Source organism: Aquarana catesbeiana, linkage group LG06 (genome assembly GCF_042186555.1).
Source record: "Aquarana catesbeiana isolate 2022-GZ linkage group LG06, ASM4218655v1, whole genome shotgun sequence".
In the NCBI taxonomy this organism is placed as follows: domain Eukaryota; kingdom Metazoa; phylum Chordata; class Amphibia; order Anura; family Ranidae; genus Aquarana; species Aquarana catesbeiana.
The window spans coordinates 205,656,328-205,675,529 of record NC_133329.1 but is presented as its reverse complement, the minus strand read 5'-3'; the positions used below and the strand labels follow the sequence as shown (position 1 = coordinate 205,675,529).

General features: G+C 41.3%; 1 protein-coding gene across 1 annotated transcript in view; it reads right to left on the bottom strand.

Moving 5' to 3' along the window:
- Window positions 1–19,202, bottom strand: part of GRIN2A (glutamate ionotropic receptor NMDA type subunit 2A) — a 1,538,644-nt gene that overhangs the window by 275,722 nt on the left and 1,243,720 nt on the right. Inside the window, exon 9 of the mRNA XM_073591222.1 lies at window positions 6,836–7,023. Coding sequence (XP_073447323.1) covers window positions 6,836–7,023 — 188 coding nt within the window. The remainder of the gene's footprint in view (window positions 1–6,835; window positions 7,024–19,202) is intronic.

Here is a 19,202-nt window from a genome sequence, read left to right as displayed (position 1 = left end):
CTGTGTACACCAACAGAAGTGTAATAACAACTATGGGTGTACTGTATGTATTGTGTACTGTGTACACCACCAGAAAAGTAGTAGCACTAGCAACTGCACTATGGGTGCACGGTACTGTGTACACCAACAGAAGTTTAATAACAACTATGGGTGCACTGTATGTATTGTGTACACCACCAGGAAAGTAGTAGCAACTGCACTATGGGTGCACGGTACTGTGTACACCAACAGAAGTATAATAACAACTATGGGAACACTGTATGTATTGTGTACACCACCAGGAAGGTAGTAGCAACTGCACTAGGGGTACACAGTACTGTGTACACCAACAGGAGTGTAAGAACAACTATGGGTGCACTGTATGTATTGTTTACACCAACAGGAAAGTAGTGGCATGTGTGCTAGGGGTGCAAAGTACTGTGTACACCAACAAAAGTTTAATAACAACTATGGGTGCACTGTATATGTTGTGTACACCACCAGGAAAGTAGTAGCAACTGCACTAGGGGTGCACGGTACTGTGTACACCAAAAGGAGTGTAATAACAACTATGGGTGCACTGTATGTATTGTGTACACCACCAGGAAAGTAGTAGCAACTGCACTAGGGGTGCACGGTACTGTGTACACCAACAGAAGTGTAATAACAACTATGGGTGTACTGTATTGACCACCAGAAAAGTATGACCAACTGCACTATGGGTGCACAGCACTGTATACTGTGTACACCGCCTGAGGTATATTAGAAACAGTACACCAGGAACGGCCTGCAGTCAGATACAGCTAAACTGGATACAGTGGATATATTCATATACGAGAGTTGTATATATATATTAAATACACTGCAGCTAACTGAATAACCTGCCTGCCAGAAGTATATGTAGCGCTGGTAGATTTTTCAATCTACCGCTTATAGGTAAATTTAGTGGGTCATCTGTTCTGTACATAGTTCAGATTCAATCTAATGTTAAATTAGCCTCTGTTCCAGCTTGGCGGTGTTGCGTGCAGTTCCACATTGTGCCTGTGGGTGTCGTTGTCATCATAGGTCAGTGTTGGAAAGCAACAAGCTGAAGTGTATGAGTGCTCTTCTGTCCCGGAGATAACTTGGCAGAGGTGGTCCTCCGAGTTGCATTCTGGGAGAGGGTATTTATGGGACAGACGCCATGTTTCAAGGAGCTTTACCTCGTGGCCCTCCTGGCCTACAGGCATGTGTTAGTGAGTTCTAGCTCGTGGCCCTGTAGCCCGGAGGGTTGCATTGCGGCAGCCGAGCGGGTAGACCCAGAAGTCTGTCTGGGGCCTGCTGTTGCTGGGATGGTCCTGTGCTGTCTGTCCTGTGGGAAGAAGCCAGACAATCGGGAAGATCCAGGGGAGGACCCATCTTGGAAGGGACCATGCAAGGCTGGTCTTAAGAAGGGCCTGGTGACTCGATTGGAGGACACATCCTAAACTACTCTACCACACAAGTACTGCCGGGTTGGCTTAAAGGTTCTGGTACTGTGTTTGCTGTTCATCGAAAACTGCTACATCCTGTGGCAGAGGATTGTACAGTTTTGTTTCATCCAAGTCTGTGGCAGAGACTTTTTGTTCGTGCTGTGTTCCGGCTGCTAGGTTGGTGAGAGAGACCTATCCAGGCGGGCAAAGAGTTAATCCTGAGCTGAGGATATATTCATCCCAAAGATTTCAATTCCTTAGTGCTACGCCAAGAAAAGGTATTTGAACTTCCCTGCAACTCTCCTTCTACCTCTTTCCTGCTACTTCTTCCAGTTATCTCCCATTAAAGCATTGGAAAAAATACTCAAGTGACTGGTGCCTACATTGTCTGATAGTAAGCTCAACGGGGACCCCTAGACCCGGTACTGGTGAAATTACAGGTAACAAGGTGACGGAAACAGTTTAAATCAGCAGCTCCACCGTGAGTTAGTGCTACATATATTAGAAACAGTACGTCAGGAACGGCCTGCAGTGAGATATAGCTAAACTGTATGCAGTGAAAAAAAAAAAAAAAATAATATATATATATATATATATATATATATATATATATATAGTGGGCCAAAAAAGTATTTAGTCAGCCACCAATTGTGCAAGTTCTCCCACTTAAAAAGATGAGAGAGGCCTGTAATTGTCATCATAGGTATACCTCAACTATGAGAGACAAAATGTGGAAACAAATCCAGACAATCACATTGTCTGATTTTTGAAAGAATTTATTTGCAAATTATGATGGAAAATAAGTATTTGGTCAATAACAAAAGTTCATCTCAATACTTTGTTATATATCCTTTGTTGGCAATGACAGAGGTCAAACGTTTTCTGTAAGTCTTCACAAGGTTGTCACACACTATTTCTGGTATGTTGGCCCATTCCTCCATACAGATCTCCTCTAGAGCTGTGATGTTTTGGGGCTGTCGCTGGGCAACACGGACTTTCAACTCCCGTGTTGGGGTTGAGATTTGGAGACTGGCTAGGCCACTCCAGGACCTTGAAATGCTTCTTACGAAGCCACTCCTTCGTTGCCCGGGCGGTGTGTTTGGGATCATTGTCATGCTGAAAGACCCAGCCACGTTTCATCTTCAATGCCCTTGCTGATGGGAGGAGGTTTGCATGCAAAATCTCACGATACATGGATACATGGCCCCATTCATTCTTTCATGTACATGGATCAGTCGTCCTGTTCCCTTTGCAGAGAAACAGCCCCAAAGCATGATGTTGCCACCCCCATGCTTCACAGTAGGTATGGTGTTCTTTGGTTGCAATTCAGCATTCTCTCTCCTCCAAACATGACGAGTTGTGTTTCTACCAAACAGTTCTACTTTGGTTTCATCTGACCATATGACATTCTCCCAATCCTCTTCTGAATCATCCAAATGCTCTCTAGCAAACCTCAGACGGGCCCGGACATGTACTGGCTTAAGCAAGGGGACACATCTGGCACTGCAGGATCTGAGTCCCTGGTGACGTAGTGTGTTACTGATGGTAGCCTTTGTTACGTTGGTCCCAGCATTCACTAGATCCCCCGTGTGGTTCTGGGATTTTTGCTCACCGTTCTTGTGATCATTTTGACCCCACAGGGTGAGATCTTGCATGGAGCCCCAGATCGAGGGAAATTATCAGTGGTCTTGTATGTCTTCCATTTTCTAATTATTGCTCCCACAGTTGATTTCTTCACACCAAGCTGCTTGCCTATTGCAGATTCAGTCTTCCCAGCCTGGTGCAGGTCTACAATTTTGTTTCTGGTGTCCTTCGACAGCTCTTTGGTCTTCACCATAGTAGAGTTTGGAGTGTGACTGTTTGAGGTTGTGGACAGGTGTCTTTTATACTGATAACAAGCTCAAACAGGTGCCATTAATACAGGTAATGAGTGGAGGACAGAGGAGCCTCTTAAAGAAGAAGATACAGGTCTGTGAGAGCCAGAAATCTTGCTTGTTTGTAGGTGACCAAATACTTATTTTCCACCATAATTTGCAAATAAATTCTTTCAAAAATCAGACAATGTGATTGTCTGGATTTGTTTCCACATTTTGTCTCTCATAGTTGAGGTATACCTATGATGACAATTACAGGCCTCTCTCATCTTTTTAAGTGGGAGAACTTGCACAATTGGTGTCTGACTAAATACTTTTTTGCCCCACTGTGTATATATATATATATATATATATATATATATATATATATATATATATATATATATATATAATACACTGCAGCTAACTGAATCACCTCCCTGCCAGAAGTATATTAGAAACAGTATACCAGGAATGGTCTGCAGTGAGATCTAGCTAAACTGGATACAGTGGAGATATATATCTGTGTATATATATTAAATAAACTGCAGCTAACTGAATAATCTGACTGCTTGCCTGCCTGCTCAATCTAAATGAGACTCTCTCTCCGTCTACGCCAACAACACACTACACGAGGCCGACGTGCAGGCGGCCTTGTATAGTGTGGGGCATGGACTTAGTCCCCCTGAGCCATGATTGGTGAAAGGCACCCTGCCTTTGTCCAATAATGGCTCTCTTAGCTGAGGGCGCTGTGATTGGCCAAATCATGCAGGTCATGGTGCATGCTCTGGCCAATCATCATACAGCAATGCACTGCGCTCCCGCAGTGCATTATGGGCCATTACGCGCAGCTCAAAATTGGCGCGAACGGCCCATAATGTTCAGTTTTCGACGAACGGGCGAACAGCCAATTTTCGAGTCGAACTCATGTTCAACTCGAACAGAAAGCTCATCTCTAGTGCCTATATTTAAAAGGGATCAACATCTTTACCAAGTAACTAGAGACCAGTTAGTTTAACTATAATTGAAAAATGTTTAATACAAGACCACATAGATGAGTTTTTGGTAGAAAAAAATATTTTAAGCAATAGACAGAATGGATTCATGAAAGACAGAAGTTGTAATAACATTTTCTGATTTCTTTTTATTAAGAGGTAAGCAAAAACTTTGACAAAGGAGTGCTTGTGGATATAGTATACTTGGATTTTGCAAAGGTGTTTGATACAGTTCCCCACACATGGCTATAGTGTAAGGTAAAGTCTATAGGCTTGGAAAAATTGGTTTGTAAATGGACAGAAAATGGTCTTAAAGACTGTATTCAGAGAGTACTCTGAATGGTCTAAGGTTATTAGTGGTGTACCCCAAAGTTCAGTGTTGGAACCCTTACTTTTTAATATATTTTTAAATTACATCAGTGTTTCAAATGCTATCAGTCTTCAGCCAATACCCAGAGAGGAGTGTCCAAAAGAGGGCTGGAATGGTGATAAATAGTCATAAGCTCTGGAGAGTGAGGTTTCAGAGCCAGAGGGGCTTCTGTTCTTAGGCAGCCCATGGACTGTACAGCTGCTCTAAAGCCTCAGTGAAGTCAGGGCTGAGTACCTGGAAGAACTTTGCTTGGAGCTGATTGCAGAACCTCACTACAGGAGATTTGGTCTAGAAAACTGCCGTCTTGCTCACTGGACTGCTGAGAGCTGGAAGGTGGTAGCTGTGCTGGTGACTTATGAGTAAAGACCCTAAACTGATCTCTGTGAGTGTTAAGCATTTTGTAAACTGAACTGGGTACCAGCAGTTATGCATCAGTGCAAGGTAACGAGATGCCTAAAAAACTCATTCCATGCCAATCAGCTGTGGATCCTTAGACTTTTCAAGACCCACTATTACGCAAGGAAAAGATTGTCCTCTAAACATTAAGTACCAAGCATTTTGGAGTATCACATGCCTTACCTCCTCTGTTAAAGTTCTTTAAACAATAACCTACAAAAAGACATCCCCTAGACCAGGGGTCTCAAACTGGTGGTCCTTCAGCTGTTACGAAACTACAAGTCCCATGAGGCATTACAGGGCTGACAGTTACAAGCATGACTCCCACAGGCAGAGGCATGATGGGATTTGTAGTTTCGCAACAGCTGGAGGGCTGCCAGTTTGAGACCCCTGCCCTAGACTGATTTATTGGAATGTATGGACTGTATGGACTGATGCTTGGGTGACTGTATGGACTGGTGCTTGGGTGACTGGAAGCCTTTGTACTATTAGGGAAGATCCAGCTTTTACCAGTGGTTGAAAAAACCTGAAATTGACATATTTACCTGACCTGACCTTATGCAACAAAATGTTTCAACGCTAGAATTCTCTATCCTCCTGTACACCAACTGTGGGAAGCCTTGCCTTACTAGTCTTTAACCACTTCAGCCCTGGAAGAATTCACCCCCTTCATGACCAGAGCACTTTTTGCGATTCAGCACTGCGTCGCTTTAACTGACAATTGCACGGTCATGCGCCATGGCTCCCAAACAAAATTGACGTCCTTTTTTTCCCACAAATGGAGCTTTCTTTTGGTGGTATTTAAACACCTCCGCGGAGGTGTTTAAATACCACTTTTTATTTTTTGCGATATAAACAAAAAAATAGCGACAATTTTGAAAAACAAATGCATTATTTTTTACTTTTTGCTATAATAAATATCCCTAAAAAATATTAAAACATTATTTTTTCCTCAGTTTAGGCTGATACTTATTCTTCTACATATTTTTGGTAAAAAAAAAAAAATCGCAATAAGCGTTTATTGATTGGTTTGTGGAAAAGTTATAGCATCTACAAAATAGGGGATAGTTTTATGGCATTTTTTATTGATTTTTTTTTTACATGACTGCGACATTATGGAGGACACATCAGACAATTTTGACACATTTTTGGGACCATTGGCATTAATTGGCACTGGCAGATTTATATACACTAATAACTTGAAGTGGAGCTCCAGATAAGACTTTATAAGCAGTTACAGAAAATTGTTTTTTGTTTTGGGATAAAGATTTTACATAAATAAAAAAAACTGATTACTGTAAGCACATCTGCCAGTAGTAAATGGTTTGTTTTTACCCTGTAACTGCTACATTTGCAGAACAGCTTGTTCTGTTGAAAAACAGGGGACTTGCTGCTATAACCACCAGCAGTGATCGCATGCAAAAAATCTGAAAAGCTGGTTGTACTGAAGTCGATTGATGGATTGACATCAGTAAAACCAGCCTGCCCATGGATGGATTCAATCTCGGACTGTCCCTGCTGAACTGGGTGAGATTCTATCCATCTATGCCCACTTTATGGCAGCCAGGTGTTAATGTAGGACTACAATTTAGCAGAGCTTATTAATGCTCGTTAATGCAGCAAGTTAATGCTCAGTGAGAAGATACTAAATAATTACAGAAAAATTAATAAAACGGTTCTATTGCTTACCAACCATTAATTTTACTTCTATTGTGTAAAATGCTGAACCTATTGTAACTAAAAAAAGAATATAATTTAACTTGCTTATTAGTGTAATAATACATAACTTACCATCTCCAACAAACTGAAGAAGAGCTAAATCAATAGGCCGTTTCCACCGAGAACCTTTTTGGAGGGCAATTCCATAGCCTGTTGTGGCAAAAACATAACCACTGCCTATTGTTACAAGCTTGCAACCCTCATCCCTTCCTGCCATGTAATTTAGCACTGCTGCATCATAGATGAAGGCATCCAACTTTCTGGAAAAGAAAACAGTAGACCAGACAGAATGAATGAGAATGATGTTTTCATTACTTGCATTTATACGGAGTAATACAAAGTATTGTAGGTCTGCAATATTGCTAGCTGAATAATGTACATCCACATAATCCTGATTACAAGTCAGATCAAAGGCTGTATTTTCTGAAACTTGATTAGGGATACAAAATGGCTACCTAAACACTGTGTGCAGTAGGAAAACCATTGATGCTACGTATTATTACTAAAAATGGATAGGTGACAGTGTCAAAGAGAGGGCACCACCATCCCTGAGTAGTAGGTATAGTCAGGAGAATAATTTGGTGGGACTTTATGTGTGCCAGGAAAGGAAGTTTCAACAGACATCAAAGTATAAAATAAAAATCATATTTTTTTCAACATATACAAAAATTTAAAATGATGCTGGCTAGACATAATGACATGAATATGACATACAGCAGTACATATCAAAATCAATTTGGGTATAAACAGTCACTCGGTACTGTAGTCCCTAATCCCTTCATGTTTCGCCCAGTGGGGCTTCCTCAGGGGATATGTTGAGGGACCCAAGTGGATATGTGGCTGCATGAAATTGGATACAATTAGAAGCCATGAAAAAAATATTCACAAAAAAAGTATATATAAATGAAAGCATTAACGGTTGTCCAAAGTTGGTTAATTGAGCTGCCATCTAATAAGTAGTTACCTGCTAGTAGACTGAAGCCAGGTGTAGGAGAATGGACTTTGCTCTGTACTGGAGAAGTTTTAGGTCTGGGAAAACCCAGGTGACGGCCGTTGGATCTGTGATTACCATATGAGGAAGGGGTTAGAAAGGAAGGGTAAAAGTGGAAAGGAGAAGGAAAGGGAAGGGAAGAAAAGGGAAAGGGGGGGAGGGAGGGAATGTTGGGGGGAAAGGGGGGGGGGAAGGAGGAGGAGGAGGAGGAGAGGGGGGTGAAAGGGGGAGGGAGGGGGGGCAGGGGAGGAAAGGACATAAGGGGGGGAGATAGGGGGGTAAGAAAAGGAAGAGAGAGAGAAAAAATAAGTAATGGAAGGGTAGTGGAGGAAAAAGGAAGGGGGGGTGAAAATGTGAAAGCAAACTGGTGTAGGAAGAATGAGGAATGTGTGTTTGGAGATGTGAAGTCCCAATGGGGTGGTGAACAAGGTGGGAACATGCTGAGTTGGTGAGATAAAGTAATCAAAATAGACTAGGAAAGCAAAATAAATACTTACAAAGAGCCCGGCTATGTCTAAAGGGGAGCAAGGGCTGCCAGATAATGATGTTTGTCTGATAGGGAAATATAATATGGTAAAGGTAAGGGCTACAAGGATTGACTGCTAAATGTGAAGGAACACATATAGAGAAAAGATAATGTATGGCCATAGTGGGCTTAACACTAAAGATTGTAGATGCTAGTTAACAAGAAAGTATATTAGTTGACCATATTAAGGTCAAACCAAAGTCCTGTTTACAGATCGTCTCCCCCACTTGAGAAGGGGGAAGTTTAGGAGACGGTAACAGGCGTTTAAATGATAAAGTTCTCTAGCATAATAATCATCACTGCTAAAAAGGTGCAGAGAGCAGAGTATTTAAAAAGCAGTGTCACATTGAGAGAACTAGTAACCATAACGAAGAGATAATTAAGTTTACCTTATGTAAGGAGAGATCCCTGAAGTGGCAGCCTGTCAGTGATCTGAACTGGTGTGTGGTGGGGGTGTTTAAATAGGCACATATGTGTAGAACATGTGTCTGCCTGTATCCAATGAAAGAGGAGGGGCGGAGGAGCAGTACAGAGAGCGTGCAATGGGGAGAGTAAGAAACTGCAGTTCCCAGAATGCAGAGCGAGTTGTGTAGGGATAGGGAGGGGCAGACGCTTGAGCAGCTGACATAGCCCAATTAGGTGGGCGCGCCTCTATCCTCCGTTTCCATACACAAGATCGCAGCAATGAAAATAGAGAACTTGTGAGATGGATGCTGGGAAATGTAGTAATGAACTGGATGAGTGAAAAAAGAAGGTGCAGTGAAAGGGAGTGACCAGATACATTGCTAGATCGATCTCCTCACTGGTATGAAGCTGGTAAACATAAGTGACAGTCTGAAACTAGCATAGGGCAACTCTGATGGAATTGATGATTGAGAGGGCAGACAACTATTGGACAATCGGCAAGCATAAATAACAATTGGTATACAGCGCTCTTTATTTATCTATAAGACAAGTTATATACCAACAAAAAATATATAGACAAAAATACATACAGCATTACAATATATACATTTTACAGAAAAAATGAGTATACAATATTGTTACACATACAAACAAACAAAATGCCATTCAGTTGATGCAAGAAGAAATGACAATTGCACAGGCAATTGGGGAGGAGGGGGGGGAGGGGGGGTTATTGGGGAGATATGGTTATGATATGATATGATATGATATGATATGATATGATATGATATGAGAGAAGGTTGATGGGGGAGGGGGAGAAAAAGGGGTGGGAATGGGGAGGGATGGGGGATGTATATTAACTCTATCTGGTGGAAAAGGTAGACCAGCGAAGTCATAGAAAAGGCTTGAAACTGACTGCTTCACTGAGGCCAGGATAGACCATGGCTTGGAGGTCATGTATCCATCTGGCCTCTAACTGAAGTAAAGCACAATCCACACTGCCTCCTCTGGCATTGAGGGGCAAATGGTCAAGAGCAGAAAATGAAATCATTTGGGGGTTGAAATTGTGATATAGGCCTACATGTGTGCTAATGGCCGTTGCCATTTTTCTTTTGGCAATAGGACCCACATGGTCACGGATCCTCTTAAAGAAGGGGCATTTCATTTTCCCAATATAGTAACATCCACATTGGCACTGCATGTTGTAGATTACCCCAGGGATTTGGCATGTCACTTTATGTTGAATAAAGTGAGTTGTGCCATTGGGGAGATGTATACTAATGAACTTACATACATCACAGCTCCCACAGGAAAAAGTTCCTGCTAAACTGGGAACTGGGGTGTAATATTGTGGTGGCTATGAACTAGTCTGTCCTTTATGGATTTGGCTCTCCTGAAGGTGATAACCGGATAAGGTTGAATGTATTTATTAATTACAGGGTCAGTTAAAAGTAGGGGCCAGGACTTTTTAAGAATTGTGCGAATTTGTTGGTGCTGTCTACAATATGGGGTGATTATTCTAGTGCATTCATTTGTTTTCCTATTTCGGTTGGAATTGATCAAAGAATTCCTATTTTGCCTTTGGGCTTTGTTGAAGGCTTTCTTTAGAAAACTGTGGCCATATCCTCTATTGCCTAGTCTTTAATAGAGATTGCAGGCTTCTCTATGGAAGTCTTCATCATTGGAGCAATTCCTTCGTAAGCAAAGGTATTGGCTGTATGGTATACTTCTCTTCAACGGGACCGGATGTGAACTAGTGGCATGTAGAATGGTGTTGGCAGCTGATGGTTTATGGAAAAGAAAAGTACCCAAAGAGCCATCACTGTTGAGAAAGATTTCAAGGTCTAGAAAGTTGACCTTGGTAAGGTCACAGTTCATCGTAAACTTGAGATTGTAGTGGTTATTTCCAATGGTGGTCATGAAGAGATCCAATTCGTCCCTCGTGCCAGTCCAAAATATCAGTATGTCATCAATATATCAATGTCAGGTGGCGACGTGCCCAAGCAAAGTGGGCAGGTCGTCCCTGGCAAATAGTTCCTTCTCCCACCCCCCCAGGTACAGGTTGGCATACGATGGGGCAAAACGTGTCCCCATCACAACCCCCTGCACCTGGAGGTAGTGGGAGGATCAAAAAACAAATACATTCCGTGTAAGAATGAATCTTAAAAGTTTAATGACAAATTTGTTATAGTCGTTGGTTAGTTTGCCTCTATCCTTTAATTGGCTTTCGATAACTGCTAAACCTTTTTCACGCAGGATGGTGTTGTAGAGGCTTTCTATGTAGATAGTCACTAACCATGTGTTTGGGGGAAGGATAACCCCTTCAATACTTCTAAGCAGGTCCATAGTGTCCTTTATATAGGAAGTGAGTGACACAACATGTGGGTTAAGATATTGATCAATGAGGCTGCTAGCATTTTCAGTTAGGCACTCACACCCGGACACAATGGGTCTGCCCGGTGATAAGACTAAAGATTTATGAGTTTTTGGGAGGGCGTAAAAAGTTGGAATCAATGATGCCTTGTCGATGTACTTTCGTGATAATGTCGTAATATTCAATATTATAGTGATCAATCATGGTTTTGTTAATTGGCCTGTACCAATCTCTATTTTGCAAAATCTTTAAGCACATAGCTTCGTAAAATTCAACATCCATTATTACTAGGTTTCCGCCCTTATCGGCTGGTTTTACTATTATTGAAGAATTGCTCTGTAAAGAAGATAATGCCTGTTTTTGTGTAAGAGGCAAATTATGGGATTTGGTTTCAGGCCATTGGGTCTTTTCAATTACCCTGTAGTTTGTTGTACGAAGGCCCATATATTGGGATTATTTTTCAGTAGTGGGAAATTACGAGATTTTAGTTTAAACGAAGAAGGGGGGGAAGGCTGTAGCCCCCAAACCATCCGAGGAGAAGTCCTCGGAATCGGTGTAGGTCCCACCACAACCCTCCTCCCAAAGTTCCATACGGTCGTCTAGTGCATGAAGTTCCTGTAGGACATAAGTGCCTGGGTCCAGACCGTTGGTGCTACGTAGTGCTGTTAAGAAGGATGATGAAAAATTGTTCACATAAGAAATCAATATTTTGACTACAAAATGTCATGCTTTTCTTGTTCTCTTCTTTGCATAGTTTTGAATCAGTTCCTCCCAGCATCTTCCAAAGTGTTCACCAGTATAGTAAAGATGTGTAAACTTACTGATCATAGGTGTATTAAAAACAAAATGACGTTATCTGGATTGGGAGATTTAAACTTATTTTATGTCAAGCTTGAAAAAAGAGCATCAAAACCATCATTCTTTTATATTAGGGAAATTCAGTCATACCACTACTGTATATGCAAAATATTTTTAGGTTACAGACAATTTCCTTTGGAATTTGAAATGTACTGTATGTTTTCAAAATGTTCATATACTATGTTTATATTGTTTTAAAGCCTAGGTTCACACTAGCACTGCTGCATAGTCATGCATTTTCAGTACATTTTGTAATGCATTTTTGCTTGCTTTTACATGTTTTTAATGTATTTCAATCTCCATGTGTTTTTGTAGGAGGAGACTGATTACAAATCCCTGCCAATGCAACAAAAACACATATGCATGCACATTTGCAACAAAAGAAGCACTTGCACCTTTTCAATATTTGCACTGCACCATGTTGCATTATTGTGAATGGGTCTCATACAGAATAATGTGATTTCCATCGTTGTGCATTGCAGTGCAGCAGCATACGTAGGAGAAATAGCACTAGTGTGCACGGGGACTGTGTTGGCCCATTGTCCCATGTAAACCTAAAAGGCATTTAAAATAATTAATGCCTGCATTGAATGTATAAACATTTGTTTTAATCGAAAATAATTCTGGCATGATAGAATAATGAGAGATGATCTCCATTTAAAGATATTGTTTCCTTAAAAAGTAACATTCACCCCTTGGTGATCTATGTATATTACAAGGATTTTAACAAATTTTGTTGCAGATTCCTACCTTTTGTTAATCTGAAGAAATCACTGTGTGTGTTTGTCTGTGTCCATGTGGAAAATAAATCTAATGGGAGTGGTTTCATAATCATCAATCAGTCGCTGCACTTGCAGGGATATAATGAGGAAAATTGCAGGGTTTGCATCCCTTTAGAGATGATTTCCTTTTGGGAGTATCTCACCAAAAATGAAATTTTTGTTGCAGGGGATACCTGAAATCTGACTCGTATATTGGTGCAGACTTCTGGGAAAATCAGTGATCCAATCATGCAAACAGAAAATGATGATTCTGTGTACAGAACACCTCCAAGTAGCCATTTTGCATTTTACATAAATTTACAGCGCTGAAGATTGAATAGGAAAGATAATTTGTAATAACATTTAACCACTTAGAGACCACCCACCGCACATATACTGCGGCAGAGTAGCCCTATTGCATAAAACAACGTACCTGTACGTTGTTTCGCGCATGAGATACTGTGGGCGCGCATGCGCCCACTGCACGCTGGAGGAGTCCCACGCACTCAATGACCGCTGGCTACCCACGATCGATCCACAGAGGGGCAGAACGGGGATCTGCCTATGTAAGCAAGGCAGATCCTCGTTCTGACAGGGGACAACACTGAGATTGTTTGTTCCTAGTAATCAGGAACAGCTATCTCTGTGTTGTCCCAGTGAGCCCATCCTCCACACAGTTAGAACACACACTGAGGGAACACAGTTAACCCTTTGATCGCCCCCTAGTGTTAACCCCTTCCCTGTCAGTGTCATTTATACAGTGATCAGTGCATTTTTTTTAGCATTGATCACCTTATTGGTGTCAATGGTCCCCAAAAAGTGTCACTTAGGATCAGATTTGTCCACCGCAATGTTGCAGTCCTGCTAAAAATCGCAGATCGCTGCTATTGCTAGTAAAAACAATAAAAAAAATTAAAGTCCTACTCCCTAAATCTATCCCCTATTTTGTAGACGCTATAACTTTTGCACAAACCAATCAATATATGCTTATTGGGATTTGTTTTACCAAAAATATGTAGAAGAATACATATTGGCCTAAACTGATGAATACATTTTTTTCTTTACTTTTTTTTTTTTTTTTTTTGGATATGTATTCTAGCAGAAAGTAAAACATTTATATTAGGTGTACTTATGCGCTGCTAGGTAAAAATAAAGTGTATAGATAATGGAACAGCTGCTACCATTAGTCAGTGAACTTAAACACTAGCAAAAATATGTATATGGGTGTATAATAGTGCACTTGTTCAAATAACTAAGATACAAATAATACAATAAAAAATAATCATTAAACCATTAGATACCATATATGCAATGAGTGATTGAATAGGGGTAATTAAATTTGTGCACAATTAATAAAACCAACAACGAAAGTCCAAGAGCAAAACAATTCAGTCCATAATGTGGTTAAAAATAATATTGTGTCCAATGAAAAAAATAGTGCAAAAAAATATAAATATCCAGTGAAAAAGGATTGTATCCACCGCCACCAACAGATGAAATGCCTGCTCACCTCAGGGACTGACCATTAGGCCAAACAACGCTTTGATATTCTAAAGGTATCTGCTGGGCTCCACACTAGATATCTCCAGAGACGCAGCTGTAATGCTCAACAATCACGATTCACGGTCTGCAAACACTCCTCTGCTGCCTCTTCCAACAATGTCTTCTCTCTACTCTACTCTCTACTCTTTGGAAACAATGTTATTTTTTTTTTTGTTTCAATTTTTTATTGAGTTTTTCGACATAACAAGGAAAGTACAATACATCATGGAGAAGTTAAATGACTAATACAGTTTGAATGTGTACAAAATGATTTCAGTACAGTAGTAGAAGTATAGTAATCAATAAACAACATTTCTATCAGTAAAACCAAACCAAATAATGGATCTTGTGGAACTTGTGGAGAGGTTGTCGCGTATGGTAAGAAAAAGTCTCCACTGGTGTTATTGGAGCAAGGAACAAGGTCTAGTGTGCATGTTTTGGTGAGGGTTAAAGCCAGGTAAACTTATATCTGCTCCCCTGGCATCCAGACACCCCTGTTGGGTTCTTACTGTGTCCAAATGGGGGAGCTAGGAGCCTCGTCAAGCAATGTTGGCATAGGGTTAGTTGACCTGTACAGAGGAGTGCTATATTTTATGCCAGTGGGACAAAGTGGTTGATTGGGTATTTTCAAGGGGGGTATAGCTAGGGATGCACTTTTAGTACCAAAGGTCAATACAGTGAGGGGGATATAGTCATATAAATACCCAATGTTGTCTGGACCAGCCTGGACAACATCAGGTAGGGAAAGGGTGAATAAGGGTGTGAGGGAATTTTTCTCCCGCGTGTGCAAAGAATAGAGAGGTAGCATTTTGCGGGTTGCCCCGGGTTGAATAGCAGCGTGTTAGTGTATGGAGTTGCGGTAGTCGGCTGTTTCTTTAAAATGTGACCAGCAAGCCCAGATTTTCTGGAATTTTGTGGGGTTGTCTCTAGACTGATGGATAAGGGCCTCCATTTCTGCTATTCTTTCTATGTGGCAAAACCAGTAAGAAACAGTTGGGGGGTTGGTCTGTCTCCAAAACACTGGTATGCATTGTTTGGCCACATTAATGAGGTGGAGAGTGAGGGATTTTTTTGTATGCTGAATGGAGTATAGATGTGTGGTGGAGTATATATTGGGCAGGGGTATAGTCAGGTGTGAAAGTCGTGATTTGGGCGGTGAGGCGGTGCACTTCCTTCCAGAAAGGTTGTATGAGTGGGCACTCCCACCATATGTGGAGTAGGAAGCCCTGTGTTACATTGCATCTCCAACAGAGTGGGGAGATGCTGGGGTGGTATTTATGTATATGTACCGGGGTCCTGTACCATTTGGAGTATAGCTTGTATCCGTTTTCCTGTGCGGATATATAGATGGAGTCTTTGTGAATGTGTTCAAAGATCTGGTCCCATTCAACGTTAGATAGATCTAAAGAGAGTTCTCTTTCCCATTGCTGGCTGACTTGGGACTGCAATCTAAGAACAGGAATGAGTATATAGTTGAGATCAGATGTCTTTGGGGTTCTGTGGCGGAGCAGATGGCTTCGAAGGGAGTGTATTCTCTATGCCATTTGTTTAGAGGTTTGGAGCTTTGGATAAAATGCCTAACCTGTAAATATTTGATGGGATAGTCTGTTCAGGAAAGCGAGAGGAGAGGGTTGCATACATCGTGAACACGTTGTTATGGAAAAAGTGTGGGGCTCTAAGGGAAGGGCCCTGTCGTGCAGTGTCTATGTTGATTGGTAAGAAGCCAAGAGGGAAATCAGGATTTTGACCGATAGGGGTCAGGGGTCTAGGCGAGGATGCTATGTTGTGGTAATTACATGCCTTCCGGAAGTGGAGGAGGGTGGATTGTTTAAGTGGGTGTTTTGTACAGTCCCTAGGGATCATTGTTTGTGAGATCAATGTTAGGTGTGAGATCAGAATCCCTGCAAATGACTCTTTGAGTTTAACCCAGTCCTTAGTGTCAGCGTGAATGGGCCAGTCGATGACTCTGGTCAAGAGGCAGGACCAATGATATTTGTAGACATCTGGGAGACCAATTCCCCCCTTTCATTTTGGAAGGGTTAATCGATCCCAGCTTTGTCTGGGTGCTTTGGAGGACCAGACAAAATTTCTGCAGAGTCGCCTGTAGGTCGTGAAAAATGTTGTGGGGATTCGGATCGGGATGGTTTGAAAAAGGTATAAGATCCTGGGTAGAATATTTATTTTCATGATGGATCCTTTTCCGAACCATGAGAAGAGGCCCAAGTTCCATCTTTGGAGGTCTTTTTGAATAGACTTGAGAATAGGCAAGAAGTTTTTGTGGTACAGGTTGGAGAGGTTTTTGGGGATCTTTATACCTAGATAAGTTATAGCACGGGGCTCCCATTCAAAGGGAAAATTAGCTTGACATTGTGTCACTGTTTCGTTAGGAAGGGAAACTTTTAATGCCTTAGATTTTGAGAAATTAATTTGGAGATTAGAGAGAGATTTGAATAGAGTAAGATCTTTTAGTAGGTTGGGTATGGATGTGATGGGGTCTGTAAGGAAGAGCAGTACATCATCAGCGTAAGCTGCTATTTTGTATTGTTTGCATTTAATATCAATTCCCTTGATATCGGGGTTGGCCTTCAGTTGGCGAAGGAGGGGTTCTATAGTAAGAATGAAGATAAGGGGCGATAGAGGGCATCCTTGGCGTGTGCCATTTGAAACGGAGAAGGCATCCGACAGGTGACCATTGACTCGAATTCTGGCCAATGGCGTGGAGTAAAGTGCTAAAATTAGTTGAAGTGAGCGGTCTGGGAATCCCATAGCCCGCAGTGTTGCTGTCATAAAGTCCCAAGCCACTCTGTCGAACGCCTTCTCCGCATCAAGGGACAGCAAAAAGCCCGGTTTTGAGTGGGATAACCAATGATGAACATTGATGGTTTTAATGGTGTTGTCCCTAGCTTCACATCCAGGAACAAAACCTACCTGATCTAGTGATACTAGTTTGGGGAGTAGAGGAAGTATACGATTTGCAAGTACTTTCGCATAGAGTTTATGTCCACGTTCAGAAGAGAAATGGGCCTATAATTCGATACCATAGTGGTGTCTTTGCCGGGTTTAGGTATAAGCGTTATGTGGGCAGCTAGGATATCAGTGCTTGCTTGTGGAGAGGAGGGCAGAGAATTGAACGCTTTTAGGAAGCTGGGGAGCAGAATGTCAGTGAATGATCTATAGTAGCTGATGGGGAGACCGTCAGGGCCCGGGCTCTTTCCCGTTTTCAGTTGCTTCAGTGCTACTAAAACTTCTTCTTTAGTAATTGGAAGGTCTATTTTAGCCGAATCGTCTGGGGTAATAGGTGTGGGGCTGTGTTAGAAAAGTTTTAAATGTTTATTGTGTGACTATTGGAAAAACTATTAGAAAAACAATAACCCTGAGACTTTTCTTAAGATGACTTCTGAGCACATTGTTGTATTAACTTGCTGTATCGTTTGCTTTAACTAACTCCATAGTAAGTTGTAGGATGATTAGGCTTAACCATATATGGTAGAACAAGAATGTACAGGAAACACTAATTGGCAAATAAAGTACCATTTTGTACCAGGCACGCTATGCGTGTTTCCTCAGCCAATAGAAACGTTATCTCTATATTATTGTAGGTATTAGGAGGGGGAATGTTCATCTCTTTGTATGATTCTTACTGCATCTTTTGACTTGTAAGCATCATCCATTTGTGTGACACATCTGAAATAAATTGTCTGCTTTTCAATACACCTGGAGTTCGACTGATCACAAGAGGAGAGTAATCCTAACATTTTGGTCCTCCGAGCCTGAACCAACAAGTGCATTTCGGGTCAGAAGGTCCCGACAAAAACTTTGGTGAGTATTGGACCTCAAAGCTCACTGAGAATTAAAAGTCCCCCCACTCAACGTTAGTGGTGAAATAGGGGCGGGGGCCTGAGACCCAGATCCACTGTCTGGTTTTGAACTTCGTGATCCAGTCCTTCTGGTGTTTGAGAGGTAAGATAATTTAACTTATTCTTAATACTCTCTAAGAGTCTTTTCTTCTCTTTCTGTTTGATTAATGTGTTGTAATTGCTGACACTGGTATTGATTGTATAATATCTTAATAATCCAGTGTGCGAAGACAGAGACACTTGGGAGCATTGTCTAAGGTAAAAAATAGCGTTACCCGCTGTCCAGGACAGATAAAAAAAAGATTTGAGGTATACCAAACGTCAGAGGGTGAATGCCTGACGTCATCGTCGGAGGTGGATTGCCCAACGATGTAAGCGCTTAAGTGATCTAGAAAGATCACAAGACTAACTTTCTTTTGTGTGTTTAGTTTCTCCTTTCTCATGGTTAACCTTTCTGTTGATGCTGTAACCTTATTGAAAAGAAAAAAAACAAAAAAACAACAGTACTGCAGAGACAAGTTAATTATTTTTTGATTCTCCCTGTAGTGTGGGGAGTGATGATATTTTTACACTTCTTGTATTCCTATTGTTACCGTGGGTGGAGGGTCACTATACCAGTGTTTTATAGGTAAATGAGAGGCCCGTCTGGCGTTGACAATGGGGAATAGTCTCTGTAAAAGAATGTTTTGTGCCTGCTTATGAGGCTGCTGTGTTCCTAATGTGCCAAGTGGGAGACTGGAACTGCTCTTTAAGGACACAGGGCTTTATAGGGAAGTTTGGATTCAATAGTAAACTAACTGTAAAAGTGTCAGGATTTGATGGATAAATTTACGGTAAATTGTTAGGACCCAAAGATAAAAAAAGGTATGGGTTGATAATAGGAGTTTAAATAACCAGCAAAAAATCTCTCTTCACACCTCATGATCTGTGTTTGTAAAATTTGTGTTGTAGCCTGCTTGCCTATCAGTGACAGATTGGGAGTTGGCAGAGAAGCAGGAAAGTTTAGAAAAGCTTAAAGAGATACTTGGTTTAATTGTCTTATGGCTTCACTCTGTAAGGCAGCCAACACCTTGCTAGCCAATGTATTAAGCAGATAAATATGTAAAATACCAGGTGACATTACAC